General features: G+C 42.2%; 1 protein-coding gene across 1 annotated transcript in view; it reads left to right on the top strand.

Moving 5' to 3' along the window:
* LOC140732549 (uncharacterized) overlaps window positions 1-26,684 on the top strand; it is a 110,508-nt gene that overhangs the window by 68,325 nt on the left and 15,499 nt on the right. The window contains exons 8-12 of the mRNA XM_073055318.1: window positions 904-1,061; window positions 1,633-1,912; window positions 4,806-4,949; window positions 15,302-15,369; window positions 19,768-20,053. Coding sequence (XP_072911419.1) covers window positions 904-1,061; window positions 1,633-1,912; window positions 4,806-4,949; window positions 15,302-15,369; window positions 19,768-20,053 — 936 coding nt within the window. The remainder of the gene's footprint in view (window positions 1-903; window positions 1,062-1,632; window positions 1,913-4,805; window positions 4,950-15,301; window positions 15,370-19,767; window positions 20,054-26,684) is intronic.

Genomic DNA, 26,684 nt, shown 5'->3' with positions numbered 1-26,684 from the left:
GTGTGTGTGTGTGTGTGTGTGTGTGCGCGCGCGCGTACACGCGCGCCAGCCGGGCAATATTTCACAGGCCAAGATAGAAGTGATGTGGAGGGGATGTTTCTTATAGTGGGGGGAGTCTAAAACCAGAGGGCACAGTCCTTTTAGAACTGAGATCAGGAGGAATTTCATTAGTCACAGTGTGAAGAATTGGCCGGCTGATGGTGTAGTGGAGATTGATAACCTCTTGATTAGTAAGGGCATCAAAGGTTCTGGGGAGAAGGCAGGAAAATTAGGTTGAGAGAGATTATAGATTGGCCATAATTGAATGACGGAGCAAACTCACTCGATTGGCCGGATGGCCTGATCCTGTTCTGATGTCTTATAGCCTTGCCGACATATTAGAATTCCTCAGACAGGGTGCGATGACATGGCTTTTGGAGACACATAAATCCTACCAGCAGTTACCGACGATACAGTAATATCTATTGACGGTGATCAGAGACGTGAGAGGAACGACCATAGCCGTGCTTCGAGTGTGAAACACGTTTGAGAGCATTGTCGAATTCCGCGCAAACCGGGAGCGTTGTTGACGACCTTTAGCAACAGTCCCACCTTTGACCCACTAGCGTCAGGTAGGAGCATGCCTAGGACTGCCAGGCTAGGTAACAACTTACTCCCCCTCAGGCTGTGAGACTAATGAATATCCACGTCACCACCGAGGTCTCATTACTCGGATATATAGCGAACCGTTTACTGTTCACCTTTGCTGCATACGACGTGCATTTTGAAATATATTTTATGAACTTATTAATGGTAATAGTTTGCTTTATATACTGCCTGTGATGTATATTTTGTGGGAGAACCGTGTCCGAAGTACCTTGTTTCATTTGGTTGTTAACTTGAACATGAATTCATCCCTTTCAGATGTGCCACCGTTCAAACAGTAAAGCAAAGTTACCTTTACGTTTGTGAAGGATGTATCGGTCGATATGTGAACATCATGGTCCCGGGACCTAACAGAGTTCTCAGTCTGTGCGAGGTTGAGGTATATGGGACGAGGATTCTGACGGTAGAAGGCACAGGTAGGCTCAAACCCGCACTCAAGCCCTCGCTGTACCTAGCAGAACGGCTTTGCTCAAGAACTGCTGGCTGAGGAGCCGACTTTTATCAATCTCCCTCCCCCCCCCCCCACCACCCCTCACGAATAAAGTAGTGACACCTCTCATCTCTTTAGTTATCTAGCCCAGTGAAGAGCAGGCCTGTGACCTAACTCTTATCAGCCAGTGTGTCTCTGGATTCCGTGCTGGTTTGGGGGCTTGGCCTCTTCCGTCCGTCGTGTTCGTTCTGTAGACTGCGTTCGTCGGCGGCTGCACTGAGCGATATGAGAAAGTGATACAGACTGTTATTGCAGAAACGTGACTCCAAGGCAACGACCATGTAGCATCAATCCACGGGCTATGACTCTCAGGAACTTGGGCTCTATCGTTATTTTTATACCTGCATGTTTCTCTGCGATCATAATTATTTGCGCTGTGCACTGCTTGCGGCTGTTGGTTCATTCGCCCCAGAGGAAAGCTGTTGTCTTTAGCTGTATTTCTGTGTATGGCTGAATGACAATTAAACTTGGACTTGAATTAATTTGTCGCCCAACAGTAAACCTGGCGTCATTCGGAACTGCCATCCAGTCCAGCACCGACGAGAATGGAGAAGCTGCTCGGGCTATTGACGGTAGGAAAAGCGCGGACGCGAATGAGAGGTCTTGTACTCGCACAAGCTCATCCATAAACCCCTGGTGGATGCTCGATTTGGGTAGCACCTACATCGTGGCAACAGTTAGAATCACCAACAGGCAAGACTGTTGTTTGGAACGACTCGTGGGATCCGAGGTCCGCATCAAGACGGTTCAAAAGATCAATCCAAACTCCGACAAGCTGTAGGTATTCAGCAGCACTAGCTGCACATCTTAGACCACAAGACCATAACTCATAGGACTAGAATTAAGCCTTTCTGTCCATAGAACCTGCTCCGCCATTCCATAATGACCGATTTATTATCCCTCTCACCACCATTCTCCTGCTTTCTGTCCGTAACCTTTGATGCCTTTAGTGAGGTATCAAACTCGGCGCTAAATAGACCCAATGACTTGGCCTCCGCAGCCGTCTGCGGCAGTGAATTCCACAGCTGGAGGCGGCTGTTCTACAAATTCCACTTTTCTTGATGCTTCGCTGACAATGGAATAGGCTGCGGTGACGTATTGTTTACATTACTGGACTCATGCGCGGAGTTCTGGCCCACAGGATCCTGATTGCACATGATAAACCAGTAGAGTAAACCCTTTATGAGAGACCTGCGCCCAACGTCCATTCGGCCGGGGGAGCAAATTAAATTCAAGGATTTTTTTAAAAATCCCGCTTTGCAATGATAAATTACTCCCAGCAATGACATGGATAATATCAGCAGAACACACCACGCACTTCAAAATGAAGAAGATAACGTCAGATGTGTCAATATTACAGTGCAGTGCAGTGCAGTAAATGAAATTCCAGAGCCACAAGACAGGAGCTGGCCAAAATTAATTGGAAGGGAACACTAGCAGGGATAATAGCAGAACAGCAATAGCTGGAGTTTCGGAAAGCACTTCAGAAGGTGCTGGGTTGACCCATTCCAAAGATAACAAAGTATTCTGCAGGGTTGATGAGGCTTTCATGGCTGACTGGAGAAGTAAAAGCCAGCATATAACGAATACAGCTAATGTAGTAAAAAATAACGGGAAGTTAGAGAATAGGACAGCTTTAAAAAAACGGCTAGTCTTCTTCTTGCACACTCACTCAGTTTTATTAGGACAGCCTGCCCTAGGTAGATGTGCAGCAGTGCCATTTTCTTCCCATTTCTTGATCCGGGTGCTCCGGTTTCCTCCCACGTTCTGAACACAGGCAGGTTAGGGTTAGTGAGCCGTGAGCATGCTATGTTCATGCCAGAAGCATGGCGAAACTTGCGGGCTCCTCTCGGCACATTCTCGGATAATACTGGCATTGACTAAGATAACACATTTCATTGCATATTTCCATATATCGATATCCTTGTGAAAAATAAAACTAATCTTAAGAAATCATAATCTTAAGTACTGCATAGATAATGCAGGAATGACATTAACAACAGTCTGTTTCTTTTTTGCTAACGAAGCATGAGTTATAGAGGCATTGATCCCGTGGACAGTCAGAGGGTTTTTCCTAGGGTTGAAATAGCTAACACGAGAGGGCACAGTTTTAATGTGCTTGGAAATAGGTACAGTGGGGATTTCAGGGTTAAATCTTTGTACTCAGAGAGTGGTGAGTGCGTGAAATGGGCTGCCGGCGATGGTGGTGGAGGCAGATATAATAGGGTCCTTTAAGAGACGCCTGGATAGGTACATGGAGCTCAGAAAAATAGAGGGCTATGGGTAACCCTAGGTAATTTCTGAAGTAAGTACATGTTCGGCGCAGCATTGTGGGCCGAAAGGCCTGTATTGTGTTGGAGGTTTTCGGTGATTCTATGTTTCATGTTTGACTTAACTGTGATCCAAGGAATATTCACATACTTGGAAATTTTCATGTATCCATCTCCTGACTTGTGTTTTTAAAACCATTTTTGTGGAGGCTTGAATTGTTTTTTGCCTTCATGGTGTAGCTTTTGCCAGGATACTATCTCATCAGCAGTTCGACCTTCCAGACGCAAGTGCATTTTTTGCTGCAATCAATTGAAATACAGTGTACGTTGACTGCACACAGGTCTCTAAAACATATCTCCATTCAATTAATTATGTGACTTCTCCAACCAATTGGCTGCACCAATGATGATTTAGTGTGTCATATTAAAGGGGGGGATAAATACTTATGCACAAATTACTTTGTGTTTATATTTGTAATTAATTTTGGTGACTATGTTGAGACTGTGTTGTGTTAAGACTTTATTCCCTGGAGCGTAGAAGAATGAGGGGAGATTTGATAGAGGTATATAAAATTGTGATGGGTATAGATAGAGTGAATGCAAGCAGGCTTTTTCCACTGAGGCTAGGGGAGAAAAAAAAAGAGGATATGGGTTAAGGGTGAAGGGGGGAGAGTTTAAAGGGAACATGGGGGGGGCTTCTTCACACAGAGAGTGGTGGGAGTGTGGAATGAGCTGCCAAATGAAGTGGTAAATGTGGGCTCACTTTTAATATTTAAGAAAAACCTGGACAGGTACATGAATGAGAGGTGTATGGAGGGATATGGCCCAGGTGCAGGTCAGTGGGACACGGCAGAAAAATGGTTCGGCACAGCCAAGAAGGGCCGAATGGCCTGTTTCGGTGCTGTCATGTTCTATGGTTCTATGGTTTTATCTGTTTTTAATTTTGATACGAAAGAGTATTTTTCAGTTAATCCACTGTGATTCAATGTTGTAAAAGAATAAAACATGAAAACTTCCAGCGGTCGGGGGAAATAAATAATTTTTATAGGCCACGTATTTGCATTAATAAACGATTATAAACTGACCACCAGTGTATATCTCAACAGAAGTAACAAATAGACTGTTATTTCAGTTGTGGCTATAACCCATTTTCACCAACTTTTCCTTGCAGGAAGGTACCTCAGTCTCATTTCTATGTAACCTCAGACGCTTTCCTCTGGTAATTTGGTGCTAAACAGGACCCTTCCCTGTCTGATCACCCCTTGATAGTGACTCATTACCGTCTGGTCATTTAGGACAACTAAGTCTGCCTTCCAGCACTCGACATCAAGGAGTTAAGTTTCAGATGATGCATAATCTCAGATCTTGGCTTCTCATGGTGGGATTTCTATCTCTTTCAGCTGTGGAACTGTACGAACCATTTCTCCATCGTTTAGCTTCAGCTGTCACTACTTTATGGGCCGATACCTGTTGATCAGCATCTGGGATTTTAACAGAATCCTCACTCTGTGCGAGGTTGAGGTCTTTGGCTGGAAGGACAACAGGTTGGTCAGTAATAAAGTGAAACATTGGTCATCTGGTCACTGCAGTTCTCACTGCTTACGAGATGAATGACACTGAGAAGGGAATTTGCGAATATATTGGGTAATGTAACTATTAGCCTAATAATTTACAATGCTAACTACCTGGGTTTAACTTCCTTTGCGGTCTGTAAGTAGCTTGTACGTTCTCCCTGTGACCACCTGGGTTTCCTCAGGCTGTTTTGGTCTCCTTCCACATTCCAACTACGTACAGAACTTCCGGGTTAGTCATTGGTGTTCATTCCAAAGACCCATACAGGTTAGTGGGTTAATTGGCCACAAGTGTAATTAGACGGTGCAAGCTTGTTGGGCCAGTAGGGCCTGTTACCTTGCTGTATCTCTAAATAAACCAAACTATCGGCGGTATCACAGTGACATTGATAAAGGAAAACGTGAGCGAGAGATCCTATAGATCCTCATGATGTCGCCTCTTGACAGTGCAAAGCACAGATGAGAACATACTGGCATGCACTGAAGAAACCATCGCTGCTGATTTTAATTTGTGTGCTGTACTGGAGTCATCAGATCAGCAGGATTACCAAAGAACATGAATGTCCGGAATTCAGCAGGAATTGTTCCATCGAGTATATGAAACAGAACATCCCGGGGGAAAGGCTGTGCTGTTTTATTCAGGCTCCATGAGGTAGAATTAATGCGAGATCTAGCTGGACATGCCAGATAAGCTCGGGGTCTTTAGGGACTTATTGGCTATCTTCTATCATCGTGAGCAGTCACTCTTTGGCTGAAATGGTGTAAGGTTCTAAAAGAGCTCGGGATCTTCCAGAACTTATTAGTAGGTTTTGATCATTGTGATCTATAGGTCCCTGGCAAAGGCGAATGAAAAGAATTGACGTTTAAGCGGAGCAGCCATTGTGGGAGCGGCCATAGTGTGAGTAGGACAGTACTAGAGAGGCTTCGGCTCAAGAGGCTTGGCGTGAAGAGCTAAATGTCCAGGGGAGGTTCTGGTTCCTACTCTGAAAGAAAATAGATTGTCTTTCCTTGAGTATTAGTACACAGCTAGCGCAGTGAGAATACATCCAGGGCCAGTGATATATTCTTCGTGTGATAGTTGGGAAGACAGGGAGAACTGCCATCTCCCTGATAACTACATTTGCACGAGGTGCACTGAGCTGCAAGCTCCTCACGAACCGTGTTCTGGATGCCCTTCGGCTCATACGTAAGAATGAGAAGGTAATAGGCAGGAGATACGGGGAGGTAGTCACTCCTAAGCTGCAGGAAGCAGGAAGCTGTGTGACAGTCAGCAGAGATAAAAGGAATAGGCCACCCGTGCAGAGTACCCCTGTGCGATTCCTCTCAAAAATAGGTTTATATATTGTTGTGCGGGACGATGTAAGAGAGGCTAGCCACAGCGACCTGGTCTTTAGCAGAGTCTGGCCCTGTGGTTCAGGAGGTAAGTGAGGAGGAGGGGAGTGCCATAGTGATAGGGGATTCAATAGCCAGAGGAGAAGACGCGAAGGAGACACCAGGATGGTATGTGGCCTCCCAGCTGACAGGGTTAGAGAGCTCACTGCCCGAGGTTCACATTCTAAGGAGGCAGAAAATCAGAAGTCGAGATACATATTGGCACCAACCACGTGCTACAGCGATGGAGGAGCTGAGCACCTGAAGAGAGAGTGAACAGAGTTAGGTTAAAAGCTGAAAAGCGGGACCTCAGGGTCACCCGTTATTGGCCAGACTCCATCTCATCCAGTCTGCTCTGCCAGTCGCCCCTGGCTGACTTATTATCATTCTCAATCCCATTCGCCATAACCTTTTTTTTATTATTAGTTTTTTTATAAGTTTTTCAAAACATTTTACAAATTAAAAACCCCAAATCCCAATGAGGGACATTAATATAGTGCAAAATTAAGCATACAATAACAATATGCTACAAAGGAAGAGAATTAACAAAAAAGCACCTAAATTAAAGACAAGTGAGCTTAGTGTGCTCCCCAAGCCCCACAACACAAGAAAAAAACAACAACTCCAGACCAACCACCACACAATATAGAGAGTATAAGTCAGAACAGTCAAGCTCCCAGACTGTGATTACACTTAGCAACAGAGGATAATAATGCCTACTACCAGAAAAAAAGGGAGCTGAAAGCAAAGGACCGAAAAGAAGAAGAAAAAAAAAACAAAACCCCTAGTCAAGAGGAAGGTTATGAAAGTACTCGATAAAAGGTCCCCAGACCTTATGGAACTTTAGATCCGAATTCAGAAATGAATAATGATTTTTTTCGAGGTCCAAGCAGGCCATAATGTCGTTAAGCCATTGCGCATGAGTGGGCGGGGCAACATCTCTCCATCTAAGGAGGATCAAGCGTCTAGCCAGGAGAGAGGCAAAGGATAATATTCGGCATTTGGTCGGACCTAGACATAAATCTGTCTCGCCCCAAAAACCGAACAGAGAAATTAAGGGGTTTGGTTCTAGGTGCTGATTCAGAATACACGATAACGTAGTGAAGACATCTTTCCAGAATTTCTCCAAACTAGGACAGAACCAGTACATATGGATGAGAGAGGCCACGCCCTTCTTGCATTTATCACAGAGCGGACTAATGCTAGGGTAGAATCGAGATAGTTTAGATTTAGACATATGGGCTCTATGAACAATCTTAAACTGTAAAAGGCAATGGCGAGCATAAAGAGAGGTTGAGTGAACCGATTTGAGAACTGAGCCCCAGCTCTCCTCGGATAAGGAGATATTTAAGTCCTGCTCCCAGGCCATTTTAATTTTATCCACAGGGGCCCGTCGTAAGGCTGCTAGTTTATCTTGGATAATTGATATTAAACCTTTACCTAGTGGATTGATGGAAAGAAATAGGTCCATAGCATTTTTCGCAGGCATTTCAGGAAATTTAGGAATTAAAGGAGCAGTAAAGTGTCGGATTTGGAGATATCTGAAAAAGTGAGCGTTAGGCAGGTTGAACTTAACAGAGAGCTGCTGAAAAGAGGCGAAGCGATTATCAATGAAAAGATCTTCAAAATGTCTAATGCCCTTCCTATACCAAACATGGAATGCTGAATCGTACGTAGTAGGTAAAAAAAAGGTGATTATGTGCGACAGGGCTGGAAACGGAAAACCCCTGGAAGCCATAGCACTTCCTGAACTGAGCCCATATACGCAAAGTGTGTCTAACAAGAGGATTAGCTATTGATCTGGGCAGACTACTAGGGAGTGCAGAGCCAAGAAGTGCAGAGATAGATAATTCTTTAGTGGAGCTCAACTCCATTGCCACCCAGTTAGGGCACTCGGGTTGGCCGTGGAAGAAAGACCAAAAGGTAGCACAACGTATATTAGCTGCCCAATAATATAAGCGAAAGTTAGGTAAAGCCATGCCACCCTCTTTTTTAGATTTTTGGAGATGTATTTTATTAATTCTAGAGCACTTATTCTGCCACAAATATGACAAAATAATAGAGTCTAAGGAATCAAAAAAAGATTTAGGAATAAAAATTGGGATAGATTGAAATAAGTATAAAAATTTGGGGAGAACATACATTTTAACAACATTAATACGACCTACCAAAGACATAGATAGAGGTGACCATTGTACCAGATTCTGTTTTATAGCATATGAAAGATTAGCAAAGTTTTCACGAAAGAGATCTTTAAACTTCCTTGTGACTGTATTTCCAAGATAAGTAAATTGATTATGGACTACTTTAAAAGGGAGATCACGAAATGTTAGTTCTTGTGCTTCTTTATTAATTGGGAAAAGTTCACTCTTATGTAAATTAAGTTTATAGCCAGAGATCTGGCTAAACTGGTCAAGAAGTGAAAACATTAGAGGTAAGGACGTAGACGGATTTGAGAGAAAGAGTGCTAAGTCATCAGCATAGAGAGAAACTTTATGCTCAACACCCCCTCTCCAAATCCCGGTCAATTCAGGACAATTTCGAAATGCTATCGCCAGAGGTTCTATAGCCAAATCAAAGAGAAAGGGACTTAAGGGGCATCCCTGACGGGTGCCACGTTTGAGATTAAATACTTGGGATTTCTGAAAATTAGTTAAAACAGAAGCAGTAGGACACAGGTACAGCAATTGGATCCAGGAGATGAAACTTTGGCCGAGGTCAAATTTTTCTAAGACTGCAGAAAGGTAGTTCCACTCTATATGGTCAAATGCTTTCTCCGCATCGATGGAAATAACACATTCAGGAATCCCAGTTGGAGGTGAGTATAAGATATTGAATAAACGCCAGATGTTAAAAAAAGGGAGACGGTTTTTAATAAAGCCTGTTTGGTCATCAGAGATAATGGAGGGAGTAACGATTTCTAGTCTATGAGCCAAAACTTTAGCTAAGATCTTTACATCAACATTGAGCACAGCGATCGGCCTGTACGAGGAACACTCTGTTGGGTCTTTGCCCTTTTTTAAACGAAGAATAATAGATGCCTCATTGAAAGAGGGTGGCAATTTGCCGCAATTAAACGAGTCAGATAATACTGAAAGTAACTGAGGAGAAAGAAGTGAAGAGAATGATTTATAAAATTCTACAGGGAACCCGTCAGGTCCAGGAGATTTCCCTGTGGACAGTGCAGAAATTGCAAAAGATATTTCTTCTGATGATATAGGCACATTGAGTTTGGCTTTGAAATCAGATGAAAGTGTGGGGATATTCAGATTCTGTAAAAATTGATCAACAGAGATATTGTCATTCAGAGTTTCAGAGGAATAAAGCCAAGAATAGAAATTTTTAAATGCGTCATTAATTTCTAAATGATCCGATGTAAAGTCTCCGTTCTCCTTCCGGATCTTTGTAATATGTTGTTTGGCTTTGGAACGCCTCAGATGATTGGCTAGGAGTTTACCAGACTTATCCCCATGAATGTAAAAGCGACTCTTGCTTTAGAGAAGTTGGCGTTCGATAGGTTGAGTGGACAGAAGGTTAAATTTAGTTTGGAGTTCAACGCGCTTCTTGTATAATTCAGGGTTCTTAGTTTGAGCATATATTTGACCCAATTCTTTAATCTGGTTAATGAGGTCTAGTCGATCTGCACGGGATCTTCTGTTGAGATTTGCTGTGTAAGAGATTATTTGACCCCTCAGATATGCTTTCATGGCATCCCAGTCAATCTGGGATGGCACTTCAGGTGATGTATTGGTGTTAAAATAAAAGGTTATCTGATCCTTAATGAATTTTTAAAAATCATCATCCGATAATAAAGTTGAATCAAACCGCCAGTGTTTATTCCTCTGAGGGAGACCAGGAAAGTTCAGAGAGAGAGTAATTGGGGCATGGTCAGAAATCAGTATACTCTGATAGTCACAAGAGTGGGCAAATGGAATAAGTTGGTTATCGAGTAAGAAATAGTCAATTCTAGTGAAGGTATGGTGAACATGTGAGAAAAAAGAATAATCTCTCTCCGTAGGATGAAAGAAACGCCATATATCAGAGATATCAAAATTAGAGAGAAACGATTGGATAGCTAAGGCAGATTTAGTAGGTGATCTGGTAACAGAGGACGATCGATCCAGATTAGGATCCAACCAACAGTTGAAGTCACCACCCAGTATAAGAGAGTATGAGTTTAAGTCTGGTAGTGAGGAAAAAAACCGTTCAAAAAAGTTAACATCATCAAAGTTGGGGGCATACAGGGTTGCTAGTGCAACTTTAGTGTTATATAGTTTACCAGAAACAATAATAAAATGGCCATTTGTATCAGAAGTTTTATTATGGAGTTCAAATGGAATATTTGAGTTAATAAGAATGGAGACTCCCCTAGCTTTAGCGGTAAAGGATGAATGAAAATGCTGACCCGCCCACTTTGACAGAAGCCGGGAGTTATCAACACACCGAATATGAGTTTCTTGAAGGAAAGCAATGTCAGCTTTGAGTTGTTTGATATGTGAGAATACCTTCCTCCTTTTAACAGGGTGATTCAATCCCTTTACATTCCAGCTCACGAATTTAAGTGCACTAGCCATTATCAATTACTAATGCATAAAAGGCAGCAGGCATATAAAAAGTCAAGCAGTACAGTAGCAGTCTGAGAGCAGAGATGTAAACATAGATTCGTAAAATCAAAACATATACGTGTCCTGAGCAACAAAGAGAAACAATAAATACAGTGAGTGATGTTGGAACTGGAAAACCCACCCCATCCACACAACCCAAAACTGGACGGCTACCAAAACAAGTAGCTAGCTCTACCAAAAAAATTAACCCAAATACAACTTCCAGATCTGTGTCATTAACAGCAGTTCCGTATAAATACTATAGCAAATAGTAACTAGTTTACACACTAGAAAACATAACTACAGATTAGAACACCTTCTGCAGAAATATAAAACTTAATACAAAGAAAATCGGGAGAAAACCAAAACTAACCTACCCGCGAAAAATTATAGAAGAATAAAGTGAGAGAAAGGGGGAAAAAAGGTTAAAAAAGGAGAAGAAAGGGAAAATTATAAATTCAAGATGAGTATTTATCAACCATTTACAGAGAGGAGAGAAAAAAATTCAGAGATTAGAAAAAAGGGCAAGAAAAGAGAATAAATAAATAAATAAATATTTCAAAAAGGAAAAATAAATCAGCAATTAAACTGTGAACCAACAAACAGGGAGGCCTTCACTAAAGACTTCACACCTCCAAAACAAGTTAGAGTCAGTTGTAGAACTCTGTAGATAAAGTTATACAAGAATAAAATAGATTACTCACACACCAAATCCAGGGAGAGATTGTCAACAGCCCTTAGAGTTTCAATGAATAATATCTGAATGATTCACGTAAAGTCTGAGTCCAGAAAAAGTAATTTTACTACGAGAAGTACTTATCCACCGTTTTAGGAGGTCCGATCGGGTTCCGAAGATGACTGGATAGCCGGAAGACTTGCCACAAATGCTTCAGCTTCCTTCGCTGATTTAAACCACTTGTATTTTCCAGTATTAAGCTTGATTCGTAGATCAGCAGGAGTATGAAGAGAGGGTTTAAAACCACGATCAAAAAGCACTTTCATTGTGCCTTTAAACTCAGCGTGCATCTTTAAGGTCTGGGGTGCAAAATCTTCCACAAAGCGAATGGTTGTATCCTGGAAAGAAAAAGGACCTCTGTGACGTTCCTCCACAATCAGACTGTGTTTTACCTGGTATTGATGGAAGCACAAAATTACTGGTCGCGGGCAGGAGCCCAGAATGCCGGGGGGAACGTAAACTCTGTGTGCCCGTTCGAGCTCGGGCGGGTTCGGAAGCAAATCTTTCCCGAATATCTCACAGAGAAACTTGGCGAAAAACTTCACTGTTGATCCCTGTTCGGTGGCCTCTGGTAATCCAAGAATTCTAAGATTGCAGCGTCTGCTGCGATTTTCGAGATCCACCATTTTGGAAAGGAGTTTGTTACATTTTCCCTCTAAGCTGGAACAGAGTCTCCAAGTATCGAACACGGCTTGCTAAATCTTCACAAGTCGAATCGATGCGAGATAAGTGTTCAGCATGTTTGTCCACTTTATCGTTGATCCAATCCGGTTTGTCTTCCAACTGTTTGAAAGCGGTTTTGAATTCCTTTAAAATTTCGTCTCGGAGCTGTCCGAGCGCAGCCCGGGTCTCGTCTGAGAGAGCCGTAGCTTCCTTTCTCCCGGATTTAGAACTCTTGCTAGACATTGTAAGTTAGATGTGTTCACAGGCAATTAAGAGATACCGAAAAAGTTCCTAATTAAGGTTTAAAAAATTGAGACATTTAGTGCAAAGATAGCGACAGTAACAGAACAAAAGTTCGGAGCAGCTAAGCAATCGCCATCTTACCGGAAGTCCCGCCATAACCTTTGATGCCTTGGCTAATCAAGAGCCTATCAGCCTCCATTTTAAAATACACTGTCTCCACTGCCGTCTGTGGTCCGGAATTAAACTTATTAACAACCCTCTGGTAAAAACAAAACCTTCTCGTCTCTGTTCTAAAGGGTCATCGCCTTGTTGAGTCGGTGCTCGCTAGCCGTAGACTCCACCACTGTAGGAAAAAGTCATCCCACATCCATCTATGTAGGCCTTACAATATTCGACATTTGCGTAAGATCCCCACTCATTCTTCTGAACTCTAAAGAGTTAATTCCCAGGATCATTGTCCTAAACAGCCTCTGAACCCTCTCCAATGTCAGCACATCTGTTCTTAGATGAGGGGTCCAAAACTACTCACAATACTCCAAATGCAATCTGAATGATGTTTTCTAGCTCCCTCAATATGACATCTTTGCTTTTATATACTGCTCCTCTCGAAATGAATGCTAACAATGCATTTGCTTTCCTTACCCTCGTGCCAACCTGCACGTTCACCTTTAGGAAACCCTGCACGAGCACCTCTATGCCCCCCACACCTCTAGTTTCTGAGTCTTCTCCCTGCATGGAATCACCGATATCTGTGTCTTACCCCATGTCACCAACTTGCAGTACAGAAAACGGCAGCTGCTTCTTGTGAGCCAGAAATGGCTTGATTCAATCCACAGTTCAAAGGTGCATTTATCATCAAAGAACATATACGTATGTCACTATACTACCGAGGTATTCATTTCCTTGCGGGGAATCAATGTAAACACAATAGAATCAACGGCAAACTAAACACAAGGACGAACAAAGCCAATGTGCAAAAGACAACAAATTGTGAAAATAAAAAAAGATAGATAGATAGTATATATTGAGAACATTATTTGCAGAGTCCTTGAAAGTGAATACACAGACTGATCGGTGATGGTGTGAGTGACGTTGGCCCACACACTGGGGATTCTTTGTACCGTAACCTACCTAACTTACCCTGTTCTTAATTCAATCTGTGCAAATTATGTCGACCACCATATTTCCATCGTTTATTACCTGTCACCTTAAAACACATTGAACCTCAAAACAATCCGCAGTGTATAAAGTCCTGCCTTTAGAAATGAACACAATAACGTATCTCAGAGTCTTCTCCAACAACTTTCTTTCCACCGGTATAAACTCAGCAGCCTGAGTCTTCCATGAAACTCCCACTCCCGTTTTAGAACAGGGGAGTAGGCTGGTTCTAGCCAAAAGCTGGTATCAATGCAGTATTGATTCACGGTGCTTTATTGCTTTTTGAATTTCTTCCTACTCTCCTATATCCATGAAAATTCTCAAATGAACCCTCTTTACCCGATCCTTATACATGATGTGCACTCCCTTCTTCTCCCTGTTTAAATTGTCAATATCATTCGTTTCCCAGCCTTTCCCTTTCACTTAGCATCTAACAGTCTCTTTTGCACACGATGATGACAGATTAACCCTGCCAGTCCAGTGACACTCCTCCCTGAGCTCGGATAATAAACAAAAATAGAACGCAGAACATTACAGCTCTGTTCAAGTCCTTCCTTCTGATGCTGGCCCTACTCTAAGATCAATCTTCTCACATAGTCCTCCATTTTGTGCGATCCATATGCCTATCTAAGACTATCTTTAATGTCCCTGCCTCTGCCACAATTCTTAGCAGGGCATTCCAATCACCCCTCACTCGCAGATGTCTATATCTGACAACCTCCTTCCACAATATTCCAACGATCAGAGTTACAGTTATCTGCAGCCTACCTGAAATTATTTCCCATGGACAAACATACTCACACCCATGGAATAAACACCAGGAAAATCAGTTTCTCGCAGCAGTATCTTAGAACATAGCAAACTCGGCTGAGGCAGCATGGTACCCACTGGTTAGCACAACGCTTTACAAATACCAGCGACACGGGTTCAATTCCCATCGCCTCCTTTAAGGAGTTTGAACGTGCTCCCCATGACTGCATGGGTTTCCCCCAGGTGCCTCGGCTTCCTCCCACAATTCAAAGGTGTGCCAGTTGGTAGGTTAACTGATAAATTATCAATGATTAGACTAGGATTAAACAGGGGGATTGCTGGGTGGCGTGGCTCAAAGGTCGGAAGTGCCTGTTCCAAGCTAAATCTTAATAAATAAATATAAAACTTAGAACATTGCTGCACAGTACAGGCCCATAGACCCACGGTGCTGTGCCAGCCTTTTAACCAAAGAGTCCCAAGATTCTTTCCCACAAATAGCAGCGGAAACTTTATTGACATCATCTCATTTTCCAGGACAGAACCCCACCTTGAGGGCTGGTATCACACAATCTGAGTTGTTGCTCAGAGAGTCCTGTCTAATACATATTTTAAATTTAGAAAATAGGAAGAAGAGCAAATTTTGCAGCTGCTTTTCTACTGGTGGTAGATAACCGGATTAACTAGGGGTGCAAACAGGAACCTCGGTGGTTCAAAGCGCTCCCATTAGAGCAGATTGGGAGATCGAATGTGACGATGATGTGACTGGGATGAAGTGACTTCTTTCTATTTGTTTTGCACAGGACAGCTTTGCATAAAATACTCGGATTGTCGTATATGCCTCCGATATCCTCCGGTGGACATGATCAAGGTGGGTTTCTTTTGCATATAGTGTTTTCCGGTACACAGTCTGGCAGCCTCGGTCGGTGAGTCATGTGCAGGTGGTGCCTCTGAACGTGCAAAGCATTTCAGAAACAGTGAGAATTTTTGACCAGTATTTACTGCCGAAACGGAAAAGCGTTGCATCAACGTTGTGCAAAGAAAGGCCTGAGAAAACCACAATCTGATCCGTACGTTGATGGAAATGAGCTTGTAAAAGCAATAGATTATTCTGTCACTGCCGTCAGCAGTATCCCATCACGCGTGTGGCCCAAGACTGGCAGAATTATCCATGTAGACGTTGACAATTATTTCTGAACCAAATCGCGTGCAGGGCGTAGGAACTATTAGCGTAAAATTAGCTTTATTTGTCGCATCTACATCGAAAGATGCGATGAAATATATTGTTTGCGTTAAAGACCAGCACAGTCCAACGGCAAACAAGAGAAAATCTGCAGATGCTGGAAATCCGAGCAACATACGCAAAATGCTGGAGGAACTCAACAGGCCTGGCAGCATCTGTGGAAAGGGTTTCGGCCCGAAACGTCGACTGTACTTTTTTCCCGTAGATGTTGCCTGATCTGCAGAATTCCCGCAGCAATTTCTGTGTGTTCCACAGTCCAACAGTGTGCTTCGGCTCCAATATAGCATGCCCACTTCTTACTAACTATAACCTGCACATAAAGGGGGGAACGTGCAAATTCCTGACAACAGCGTTGGGAGTAGAACTCCAACCATTGGCGCTGCAAAGCGTTGGACTAATCGTTACGGCAATGAGCTAGCAGAGTGACCTTACATATGGCAATGAAGAGGAACGTAACAGGAGCACAGAAGGATCGACGTGCAGAGTTCTTTGAATAACAATTGAACAGAAACTGATGACTCAGCAAACAGATTATGGCATATTCCCGGTAGCGAGCTCCACAAACCTTCTAGGCCTTATCAAGGTGCCTTTATGAATATCCTATTTCATCCCTCAAACATCCAAAAACAAATCAACATTGTCCAGAGAAAGTTCACGAGAACCCCGGGATTAACAGTGTTGATGTATGAGGAATGTTTGATGCCGCTGATCCTGTACTCGCTGGAGTTTGGAAGAATGCCGTGAAGTGGTTCTTGTTGAACTCTGTGTAATATTGGAAGGCCTCGGCAGAGTGAGCGTGGAAAACATGTTACCCATACTGACGGAATCCAGCACCAAAGGGAACAACTTCAGAATGGAAAGATGATCCTTTAGAACGTCAATGTAGAGGAAACAGAACGTGTGCTTTTCTGTTTGAGGACATGAGTTTGAACTGAACAATTCTCATCACAACTGATAGATAGATAGATAGATAGATACTTTATTCATCCCCATGGGGAAATTCAACTTTTTTTTTCCAATGTCCCATACATTTGTTGTAGCAGAACTAATTACATACAATACTTAACTCAGTAAAAAAAAATATGATATGCATCTAAATCACCATCTCAAAAAGCATTAATAATAGCTTTTAAAAAGTTCTTAAGTCCTGGCGGTAGAATTGTAAAGCCTAATGGCATTGGGGAGTATTGACCTCTTCATCCTGTCTGAGGAGCATTGCATCGATAGTAACCTGTCGCTGAAACTGCTTCTCTGTCTCTGGATGGTGCTATGTAGAGGATGTTCAGAGTTTTCCATAATTGACCGTAGCCTACTCAGCGCCCTTCGCTCAGCTACCGATGTTAAACTCTCCAGTACTTTGCCCACGACAGAGCCCGCCTTCCTTACCAGCTTATTAAGACGTGAGGCGTCCCTCTTCTTAATGCTTCCTCCCCAACACACCACCACAAAGAAGAGGGCGCTCTCCACAACTGACCTATAGAACATCTTCAGCATCTCACTACAGACATTGAATGACGCCAACCTTCTTAGGAAGTATAACCGTGCAGTTATTGAAATCACCGCTCCCGTACTCCGTACTCTCTTACTTCAGGGTAGTAGAGTCATAGAGCACTACAGTAGATAAAAATGACCTTTGCCCCATCTAGCCCATGCCGAAGTTTATTCTTCATAACCTCATCAACTCGTACCTGGACCATTGTCCTCAATATACCTCTCATCCATGTCCCAATCCAAACCTCTCAAACATCTCAATCTCGACACTTTCAGCCCCCTGAGGATGTCGGAAAGACCACCGTCATTCTTCTAACTCTCAAAGGAAACGGGTCTCAACCTGCAAATTAACCTTCAGGGAATCGGGCACAAGGACTCACAAATTTCTTTGCACCTCAGTTTCTCTCCATTTACAAAATCGTCAAACCTTTCATCTCTTCGACCAATGTGCTTGACCATACGCTTTCCGACATTGTATTCCATCTGCCACTTCTTCACCCATTTTCCTAATCTGTCTAGGTCCTTCTGTGGCCTATTAAAACTACTTGCCCCTCCACCTAATTTCGTGTTGCTTGCAAACTTTACAAGTCATCAATTCCATCATCCTAATCATTGACATATAACGTAAAAAAAAATCTGTTCCAACACAGACCCCTGTTGAACATTACTTGTCACCAGCAGTAAACAGAAAAGGTTCCCTTTATTCCCACTCTTTGCATCTCGCCGATCAGCTACTGCTTTTCCATCTTAGAATATTTCCTGCAATACCATGGGCTCGCTGCTTGTCAGGTAGCCTCATGTGCAGCACCTTGTCAAAGGCCCTCTTAAAATCCAAATACACAACATCGACCGATTCTCCTTTGTCCATCCTGCTTGATATTTCTTCAAATACTTCCAACAGATTTGTCAGGCAAGATTTTCCCTCTAGGAGACCATACTGACTACGGATTATTTTATCCCGAAACCACAACTTTAGCAATTGACTCTGACATCTTCTCAACCAATCAGTTTAGAATAATTGGTTTATAATTTCCTTTCTTCTGTCTCTCTCTCCCTTTTCGAAGAGTGGAGTGACATTTGCAATCTTGCAGTTTTCCAGAATCTAATGATTCTTGAATGATCACTACTAATGCCTTCACAATCTCCTCAACTACCTCCTTCAGGAATCTGGTGTATCTGGCCCAGGTGAATTATCTATCTTTGGAGCTTTCAATTTCCCAAAACCCTTCACCCTATTAATAAAATTTCACATGCTGCATGACCTCTGACTCCTGAAATTACCTTCAAACTGTTAGTGACAACCACCGTGAAATCTGATGCAAAATAATTATTCAATTCTTCCACGATTTCTTTGTCTCCCATTACTACCTCTCCAGCATCGTTTTTCAGCGTCCAATATCCACTCGAACCTTTCTTTTTAACGTTATGTACCTGAAGAAACTTTTGGTATCCTATTTAATTATATTGTCAAACTTAATGTTCAATTCCATCTTTACCTTCTTAACGATTTTTCGGTTGCCTTCTATTGGTTTTTAGAAGCTTCCCAATCCTCTAGCTTCCGATTAATTTTTGCTCCATTTTAGGTCCACTCTTTGGCTTTTATGTTGGCCTTGACTTCCTTTGTCAGTTGCTGTTATGTTATCTTTCCTTTAGAATAGTTGTTCCTCTTTGGGATGTATATATCCTGTACTACCGAATTGCTTCCAGAAATTCCAGCCATTGCTGCTCCGCCAACATCCATGCCAGTATTCTTTTCCAATCAATTGTGGACAACTCCTCTCTCATTCCTCTGTAATTTCCTTTACTCCACTGTAACACTGGTACGTCTGACTTCAGCTTCTCCTTCTCAAATTTCGGGGTGAATTCGATCACATTATGATCACTCTTTCCTAAAGATTCATTTACCTTAAGCTTACTCATCAACACCCATCCTGAATTATTGATCCCTAGTGGACAAAACCATGAGCTGCTCTAAAAAAACTGTCTCTTAGGCATTCTAGAAATGCTCCCGCTTAAAACAAACCTAATTTTCCAAATCTACCTGCACATTGGAATCAATTTTGACAATTGTAACATTGATGTTTTGGCATGCATTTTCTATCTCCTATTGTAAATTGTAGACCACATTCTTACTGCTGTTTGCGAATCTGTATATAACTCCCATCTTGCGGTTCCTTAGCTTTATCCACAGCAAATGACCCTATGTCACCTCTTTCTAATGATTTCATTTCAGAACAGGAACAAAATAGGAACATTGGCCACCTATATGACTCAACACTCTGGCTCCTAACACGAACCCTACACCCCTGCATGGTTCCCCGTGTATACTCCAGACTTCATAGAATGTATCTACATACACCCAGTTCCCTCTACTGCTTATTTCCCCTCGGATCCCACAATTCCTCATGTTCCAGGGCAAATCCCTGTTAAGAATTATATTTGATCAGTCATGGAAAATGATTGGAGAACAGCTGATGGAAAACTAGAATAATATTTCAAACTCGTTGATGGATAACTTATTCTCTCACCCAACAGTAAACCTGGCTTTAAGAGGGGCTGCGTCACAGTCGAGCTTTTACTCGGTGGCAGATGCTCAACGAGCTATTGATGGCAGCAACAACTGGAACAGTAAGATGGGTTCCTGTACAGAAACCAAGCAAGGCCAAAACCCCTGGTGGAGGTTAGACTTACAAAAAACGTATGCAATTTCCACAGTGAGAATCACCAACAGGATGGACTGCTGCTCGAGCTCGAACCAAATCCTAGGAGCCGAAGTCCGCATCGGGAACTCAGCCAAGATTACCAGGAGTGCTAACAGGCTGTAAGTATTCAGCAGCAACTCTGGTTCCTTGCAGATCAGAGAGTAACATAATAAAATGGAAACGTACTCCTTGGCCGAACTCCTCCACGCCCAGCTAAATATTGAAAGGCTTGGAGTGGATGAAGAAAGAACATTTCTTATAGTGGAATAGTCTAGGACCAGAGGGCACAGCCTCTGAATAGAGGGATGTTCATTCAGAACAGAGAAGTTTTTTTTTGTAGTCAGAGGATAGAAATCTGTGGAATTCATTGTCATGGACGGATGTGGAAGCCAGGTCGCTGAGTATATTTAAAGCAGAAGTTAATTGGTTCTTGGATAGCTAGGGCGAAAAAGTTTACGGGGAGAAGGCAGGAGATTGGGTTGAGAGGATAATATATCAGCCATAATGGAATGGTTAATTCTGCTTCTATAACTTATAGTCTTATACACAGCTATGCTAGTCCCATGTGGCCGTGTTTGACCCACATCCTTCTAAACCTTCTCTGTCTGCGCACTGTCCAAATGCATTTGAAGTGATGATGCAGTACTTGTCTCATCTACTTCCTCTGGCATCTTGTTCCATATACGTAACACACCCTCGATGAAAACTGTGCCTCTTTATTCCTAAATCCTTTTTTTGACACTATTGATTCCAAAATTCCGTCATATATATGGCAAAATAAAAATCCTAAGCTACGTAAAAAAACTTGCATAAATCCAAAAAAAACGGTGGGCTGGCACTGCCGAATTTAAAATTTTATTATTTGGCAATTAATATTAGATATTTAATATTTTGGACACAAGATGTGGATATTAACGTCAGTCCATAATGGGTTAATCTTGAATGTAATTCTGTACAAGGATTTTCATGGACTTCCATTTTAGAGACTTCACTTCCCTTGGGTTTTTTTCTAAATTGAATAAACAAATGGCTATTCCAATAATTAAACATATATTTCGGATATGGTTTCAGTTTCGTAAATTTTTTGGCTTGAATAAATTTATTTTATCAAGTCCTATTATATCTATTTTTTTCTTTCAACCGTCTGTCATGGATCAAGCCTTTTTGGTTTGGAAAACAAAGGGTATAATATGTTTTCGTGATTTATTTCTGGATAACTGTTTTATGTCTTTTGAACAATTATCTAATAAATATAATTTGCCCAGATCTCATTTTTTTAGATACTTACAGATTAGAGATTTTTTAAATACGATGTTACCTACTTTTCTGATTTCATATCCAACTGATATCATGGAAAAAGATTTAGGCTTAAACCGCTATCAAAAGGGTTTAATTGCAATCATCTATGATGTGATTATGAATATGCAGCCAGATATATCTGATAAAATTAAAAATGATTGGGCGAAGGAAATTCAACTTTCTTTACCTTTAGAGAAATGGGAAAATTTTCAATTAGTTAATTTTTCTTCTATGTGTGCTAGACAGACGTTGATTCAATTTAAAGTGGATAGGGCCCATATGGCTAAAGATAGATAAGCTAATTTTTACTCAGATATAAACCCGATTTCTGATAGATATCAGTCTGAGGTAGCCTCTCTGACTCATATGTTTTGGTCTTGTCCTGTTTTGGAAAAATTTTGGAAAGATATTTTTGATACATTCTCTATAGTTTTGCATATTGATTTACAACCTCACCCTATTACTGCAATTTTTGGTTTACTAATAATTCATTTGTCCTCTTCAGCTCGGTGGATAATTGCATTTGCTACTTTAATGGCTAGATGATCTAGTTTAAAAAATGGAAAGATAAATCCTCCAACTACCATAGAACCATAGAACACTACAGCACAGTACAGGCCCTTCAGCCCTCCATGTTGTGCTGACCCATATAATCCTTTAAAAAAGTACTAAACTCACACTACCCCATAATCCTCCATTTTTCTTTCATCCATGTGCCTGTCCAAGAGGCTCTTAAATACCCCTAATGTTTTAGCCTCCACCACCATCCCTGGGAAGTCATTCCAGGCACTCACAATCCTCTGTGTAAAAAACTTACCCCTGATGTCTCCCCTAAACTTCCCTCCCTTAATTTTGTACATATGCCCTCTGGTGTTGGCTATTCGTGCCCTGGGAAACAGGTACTGACTATCCATCCTATCTATGCCTCTCATAATCTTGTAGACCTCTATCAAGTCCCCTCTCATTCTTCTACACTCCAAAGAGAAAAGTCCCAGCTCTGCTAACCTTGCTTCATATGACTTGTTCTCCAATCCAGGCAACATCCTGGCAAATCTCGTCTGCACCCTCTCCATAGCTTCCACATCCTTCCTATAATGAGGTGACCAGAATTGAACACAATACTCTAAGTGCGGTCTCACCAGAGATTTGTAGAGTTGCAACATGACCTCTCTACTCTTGAACTCAATCCCCCTGTTAATGAAGCCTAGAATCCCATAGGCCTTCTTAACTACCCTATCAACCTGTGCAGCGACCTTGAGGGATGTATGGATTTGAACCCCAAGGTCCCTTTGTTCATCCACACTCTTAAGTAACTGACCATTAATCCTGTACTCAATCTTCTGGTTTGTCCTTCCAAAATGCATCACCTCACAGTTATCCAGATTGAACTCTATCTGCCATTTTTCTGCCCAACTCTGCAACCTGTCTATATCCTCTTGTAACCTTCGACTACCTACAGCTCCATCCACAACTCCTCCAATCTTCATGTACATCTCAATGGTTTTCTCAAACCATATCCTGTTTAAATTTAGAAAAACAAATTGAAGTGTTACCTTTGATTCTTTGGTTAAATTTGAAGAAATTTGGAGGCCTTTTATTCAATACTTTCACAGAATGTAATTTCACCTTTTCTGATTCCTTTATAGTATTCATTAATTTGAGTAGAGGAGCAGAGTAAATGACACTAATAATTTTTTTTTGATGTGATAGAATAGCCCAGCTTGCTTTTTTTTTAAGTTTAGGTTTAGTTGTGTTTAGTTTAGTAAATTTTATTTTTGGTTTTTTTTTCAATTTGGGGTTTTTTCCATCTTTTTTTCTGGTATCCTGTTTATTTTTAGGGTTTGGGAGGTCTATTATATGCTGTTACCTGTAGGTTTTACTCATATGTTAACAGCCAACAATGTAATCTCACTCCCTTTGTATTATTATGACTGTTATATATCTATTTTCGAAAATTCAATAAAAAGATTGTAAAAGAAAGAAAACTGTGCCCCTGCAACTCCTATTAAGTAATTTTTCTGTCACCTTAAATTCTTGAATGCCTTCAAGTTCAAGTTCAAGCTTATTGTCATCTGGCTGTACATATATACAAACAAATGAAATAATGTTCCTCTGGTCTATTGTGCAGCTATAAGACATAGTATATAATATATGCAGCACATAAAACAAAATATTACTGCAACTAAATTAATAATACCTAATATAATTCAAAGTACATGTGGTGTGCAGCCTGGTGAACAGTATACAGTGCAGCCACATGTAAACAGTCCATTGCCCTGATGATGAAAACTCGGTGGTGGTAGCGTATTCATGATTCTCACAGCCTGAGATAAAAGCTGTTAACCAGTCTGGCAGTACTAATCCTGATACTCCTGAATCTCCTTCCTGACGGTAGTGGGTCAGAGAGATTGTGTGATGAGAGTTGGAGATCCTCAACAATGCTTGGGGCCCTTTGTCTGCTAAGCTCCCAGTAAGTATCACAAATGGGGGAAAGAGACCCCAGTGATCCTCTCAGCAGTTTTTACTGTCCTCCGTAGGGTTTTACTGTCCTCCGTAGGGTTTCACTCTCCTCCGTAGCATTTCACTCTCCTCTGTAAGGATTCACTCTCCTCCGTAGGGTTTCACTCTCCTCTGTAAGGATTCACTCTCCTCCGTAGGGTTTCACTCTCCTCCGTAAGGATTCACTCTCCTCCGTAGGGTTTTTCCTGTCCTCCGTAGGGTTTCACTGTCCTCCATAGGGTTATTCCTGTCCTCTGTAGGGTTTTTCCTGTCCTCCATAGGGTTTTGTGGTCCGACGCCTAGCAGCTTCCATACTTCACAACGATTCAGCCAGATGGGACACATTGGACGGTGCTTCTGTGGAAGTATGGACTGGAGGAGAGGAGCCACAGCGAAAAATCACCACACTGAGTATGGCCCTGTGGCTCCGAAGTGAAATAAGGTGAAGTGGGCTGCAGTAGTGAAAAGAGATTCTTTAGTTAGGGGAATAAAGACAAGATTCTGGAGACACGATGAAAACACTGGATGGTGAGTTGCCTCCCAGGTGCCAGGATCAGGTATGAATCCAATCCAGCCCATAGCATTCTAAAGTGCGAGGGTGAACAGCCAGAAGGTCTGGTACATACTGGCACCAATAACATAAATAGAAAAGATGAGGAGGTCCTGAAGAGCGGGTTTAGGAAGATAGGTAGAAAGCTGAAAAACAGGACATCTAGCATAGAAATCTCTGGAGTGCTGCCTGTGTCACGTCCCAGTAAGGGCAAGAAGGGGATGATTTAGATAGATAGATAGATACTTTATTCATCCCCATGGGGAAATTCAACTTTTTTTTCCAATGTCCCATACACTTGTTGTAGCAAAACTAATTACATACAATACTTAACTCAGTAAAAAATATGATATGCATCTAAATCACTATCTCAAAAAGCATTAATAATAGCTTTTAAAAAGTTCTTAAGTCCTGGCGGTAGAATTGTAAAGCCTAATGGCATTGGGGAGTATTGACCTCTTCATCCTGTCTGAGGAGCATTGCATCGATAGTAACCTGTCGCTGAAACTGCTTCTCTGTCTCTGGATGGTGCTATGTAGAGGATGTTCAGAGTTATCCATAATTGACCGTAGCCTACTCAGCGCCCTTCACTCAGCTACCGATGTTAAACCCTCCAGTACTTTGCCCACGACAGAGCCCGCCTTCCTTACCAGCTTATTAAGACGTGAGGCGTCCCTCTTCTTAATGCTTCCTCCCCAACACGCCACCACAAAGAAGAGGGTGCTCTCCACAACTGACCTATAGAACATCTTCAGCATCTCACTACAGACATTGAATGACGCCAACCTTCTTAGGAAGTACAGTTGACTCTGTGCCTTCCTGCACAAGGCATCTGTGTTGGCAGTCCAGTCTAGCTTCTCGTCTAACTGTACTCCCAGATACTTGTAGGTCTTAACCTGCTCCACACATTCTCCATTAATGATCACTGGCTCCATATGAGGCCTAGATCTCCTAAAGTCCACCACCATCTCCTTGGTCTTGGTGATATTGAGACGCAGGTAGTTTGAGTTGCACCATATCACAAAGTCCTGTATCAGTTTCCTATACTCCTCCTCCTGTCCATTCCTGACACACCCCACTATGGCCGTGTCATCAGCGAACTTCTGCACATGGCAGGACTCCGAGTTATATTGGAAGTCTGATGTGTACAGGGTGAACAGGACCGGAGAGAGTACGGTTCCCTGCGGCGCCCCTGTGCTGCTGACCACCGTGTCAGACCTACAGTCTCCCAACCGCACATACTGAGGTCTATCTGTCAAGTAGTCCACTATCCAATCCACCATGTGAGAGTCTACTCCCATCTCCGTTAGATTGTGCCTTAAGATCTTGGGCTGGATGGTGTTAAAGGCACTAGAGAAGTCAAGGAATGTAATCCTCACAGCACAACTGACCCCCTCTAGGTGAGAGAGTGATTTGTGCAGCAAATTTGGCAGATGAATGTGCGATTGAGTAACTGTTGCAGGGAGAATGGGTTCAGCTTTATGGATCATTCGGATTTCACCTGGGGAAGGTACAATTGGTACAAAACGCACGGGGGATGCCTAAGCCATGGGGGGGTGCATGGTCTGCTAGAGCTGTTCGGGGGTTGGGGATTTAAACTAATTTTGTAGGAGCGATACTGGAGTGACAGTGCTGGGGATGGGATAGTTGGATTACAAACAGAGGCAATGTGTAATTAGGAGAGGCTGTTGATAGGGCAAAATTGCAATCAGCGGAATGAGTAACAATGTGAAAATGGGACAAAACTGAAAAGAGTAATGAATGCAGGGCTGAAGTGTTGAATGCATGCAGTATAAGGAATAAGTCAGATGAACTTATAGCACCGTTACAGATTGGTATGTATGACTTTGTGGATATTACTGAATTGTTGCTGAACTAAAATTGCTGAGAGCTTAACGTCCAATGATACACATTGCATCGAAAGGACAGGCAGGTAGGCAGAGGGGTGTGTGGCTTTGTTGGAAAAAATAAATGAAATCAAATCCTTAGAAAGAGATGACATAATATCGGAAGGGGTAGAAACATTGTGAGCTAAGAAAATGTAAGGGTAAAAAGACCCTGATGGGAATTATATACTGACCTGCAAACAGTAGCAAATTAGAACGGGGGATGGTAAGTGTATTTCAAAGGGGCAATGTTATAATAGTCATAGGGGAATATATGCAGGTAGATTGGGAAAATCAGATTGGTGATGGATCCCAGAAGGGAAAATTGCCATAGTTGGATGCATCAGCACGGGAGATGAGGCTGAGTACAGGGCTACGGTGGGAAACTTTCTCACATGGTGTGAGCAGAATCATCTGCAGCTTAATGTGAAAAAGACTAAGGAGCTGGTGGTAGACCTGAGGAAGGCTAAGGCACTGGTGACCCCTGTTTCCATCCAATGGGTCAGTGTGGTCATG

The sequence above is a fragment of the Hemitrygon akajei genome, chromosome 8 (assembly GCF_048418815.1).
Source record: "Hemitrygon akajei chromosome 8, sHemAka1.3, whole genome shotgun sequence".
Classification (NCBI taxonomy): Eukaryota; Metazoa; Chordata; class Chondrichthyes; order Myliobatiformes; family Dasyatidae; genus Hemitrygon; species Hemitrygon akajei.
Note: the sequence above shows the minus strand (reverse complement) of the source record. Positions and strands in the feature narration are given on the sequence as shown.